Genomic DNA, 1,350 nt, shown 5'->3' with positions numbered 1-1,350 from the left:
TGCCTATGCAGTCACCCAACCGCCGCCGCCACGCGGGCCCGATTGCACCGCTCCCCCTGCCGCCCCACCCCCGCACCCCCAGCAACCCAACTACCCCGACAAGGCGCGCGTCGCCGAGGCCTGCTCTGAGATCGCGGCCTACCCGCCGCTGATCTTTGCCGGCGAGTGCCGCACGCTGCAGGACCGCCTCGCGCGCGCGGCGCGCGGCGAGGCGTTCATCCTGCAGGGCGGCGACTGCGCGGAGGCCTTCTCGCAGTTCAGCGCGAACCGCATCCGCGACACGTACCGCGTGCTGCTCCAGATGAGCGTGGTGCTGATGTTCGGCGGAGGCGTGCCCGTGGTGAAGCTAGGGCGCATGGCGGGGCAGTTCGCCAAGCCGCGGTCGGCGGATATGGAGGACAAGGACGGCGTCAGCCTGCCCTCCTACAGGGGTGGGTGCCGGCGCGCGCGGGGTCTGTCGGTCACGAACCGCATGAGTGCGAAAACGGGCGCACACTGAAGGCTGAGGGCTGTGAGCCTGAAGCATGGGGATTGTGCGGTGCAACGAGGTTGGAGTGTTTGCGGATGCCAGTATTGTGCAACGTGCCGGCGCACGCATCGTGAGCGTGCGTGTGCGTGTGTGCGTGCCTGAGTGAGTGGTGTTCGTATGTGATGATGTTGATGGTTGTCGCTGCTCACGTGCGGCGAGGCAGGTTGCCGCAAGGGCCGCAGCGGGGGTGGAGCACCCAGCGTGGATGGAGGCGCGCACCGGCAACCCACCTGCCGGCGCGCACAGCACGCACCCCGCCCATAGACGCGCCGCGGGGCGCGCGCCCGGGTTCCCCCGACCGCCGACCTCGCCCGGCCCTCCCCCGAAGGTGACATCATCAACGGCCCCGAGTTCACCTCGGAGGCGCGCGTGCCCGACCCCTTCCGCCTGGTGCGCGCGTACAACCAGTCGGCCGCCACCCTGAACCTGCTGCGCGGCTTCTCCACGGGCGGCTACGCGGGGCTGACGCGCATCGCGCAGTGGAACCTGGACTTTATGCAGAACAGCGATGAGGGCAAGGCCTACATGGACCTGGCTAAGGTGGGCAGGGCGGCGGGGCCGGCCACAGGGGCCCCTGGGGCGCAGCCCCCAGAGTGTGGGGAGGGGTGGGGGCGCCCCACGCGCCGTGCTCTACGGCCGTCCTGCGGCCGCGGGGAGGGGGGGCTGCGGCGGCGCGGCTGGGGCTGGGGCTTGGGCGTGCGTGAGTAGATGGGCGCGGCGGTGGCGATGGGGCAGCGGAGGCTGTGCAGCGGGCAGCCGCGAGGCGTGCACGCAACCGCGCGCCCTGAGGTGACAGCGCCCACCTCACTGCGCCGCTCACC

General features: G+C 71.6%; 1 protein-coding gene across 1 annotated transcript in view; it reads left to right on the top strand.

The window, feature by feature from the left end:
• Positions 1-1,237, top strand: part of MNEG_7459 (3-deoxy-7-phosphoheptulonate synthase) — a gene marked incomplete at both ends in the record, with an annotated part of 2,226 nt that extends 989 nt beyond the window's left edge. Inside the window, 2 exons of the mRNA XM_014044065.1 lie at positions 83-431; positions 858-1,237. Coding sequence (XP_013899519.1) covers positions 83-431; positions 858-1,237 — 729 coding nt within the window. The remainder of the gene's footprint in view (positions 1-82; positions 432-857) is intronic.
• Between the last annotated feature and the right edge of the window lie 113 nt (positions 1,238-1,350).

The sequence above is a fragment of the Monoraphidium neglectum genome (assembly GCF_000611645.1).
Source record: "Monoraphidium neglectum strain SAG 48.87 unplaced genomic scaffold scaffold01320, whole genome shotgun sequence".
Taxonomy (NCBI): Eukaryota; Viridiplantae; Chlorophyta; class Chlorophyceae; order Sphaeropleales; family Selenastraceae; genus Monoraphidium; species Monoraphidium neglectum.
Note: the sequence above shows the minus strand (reverse complement) of the source record. Positions and strands in the feature narration are given on the sequence as shown.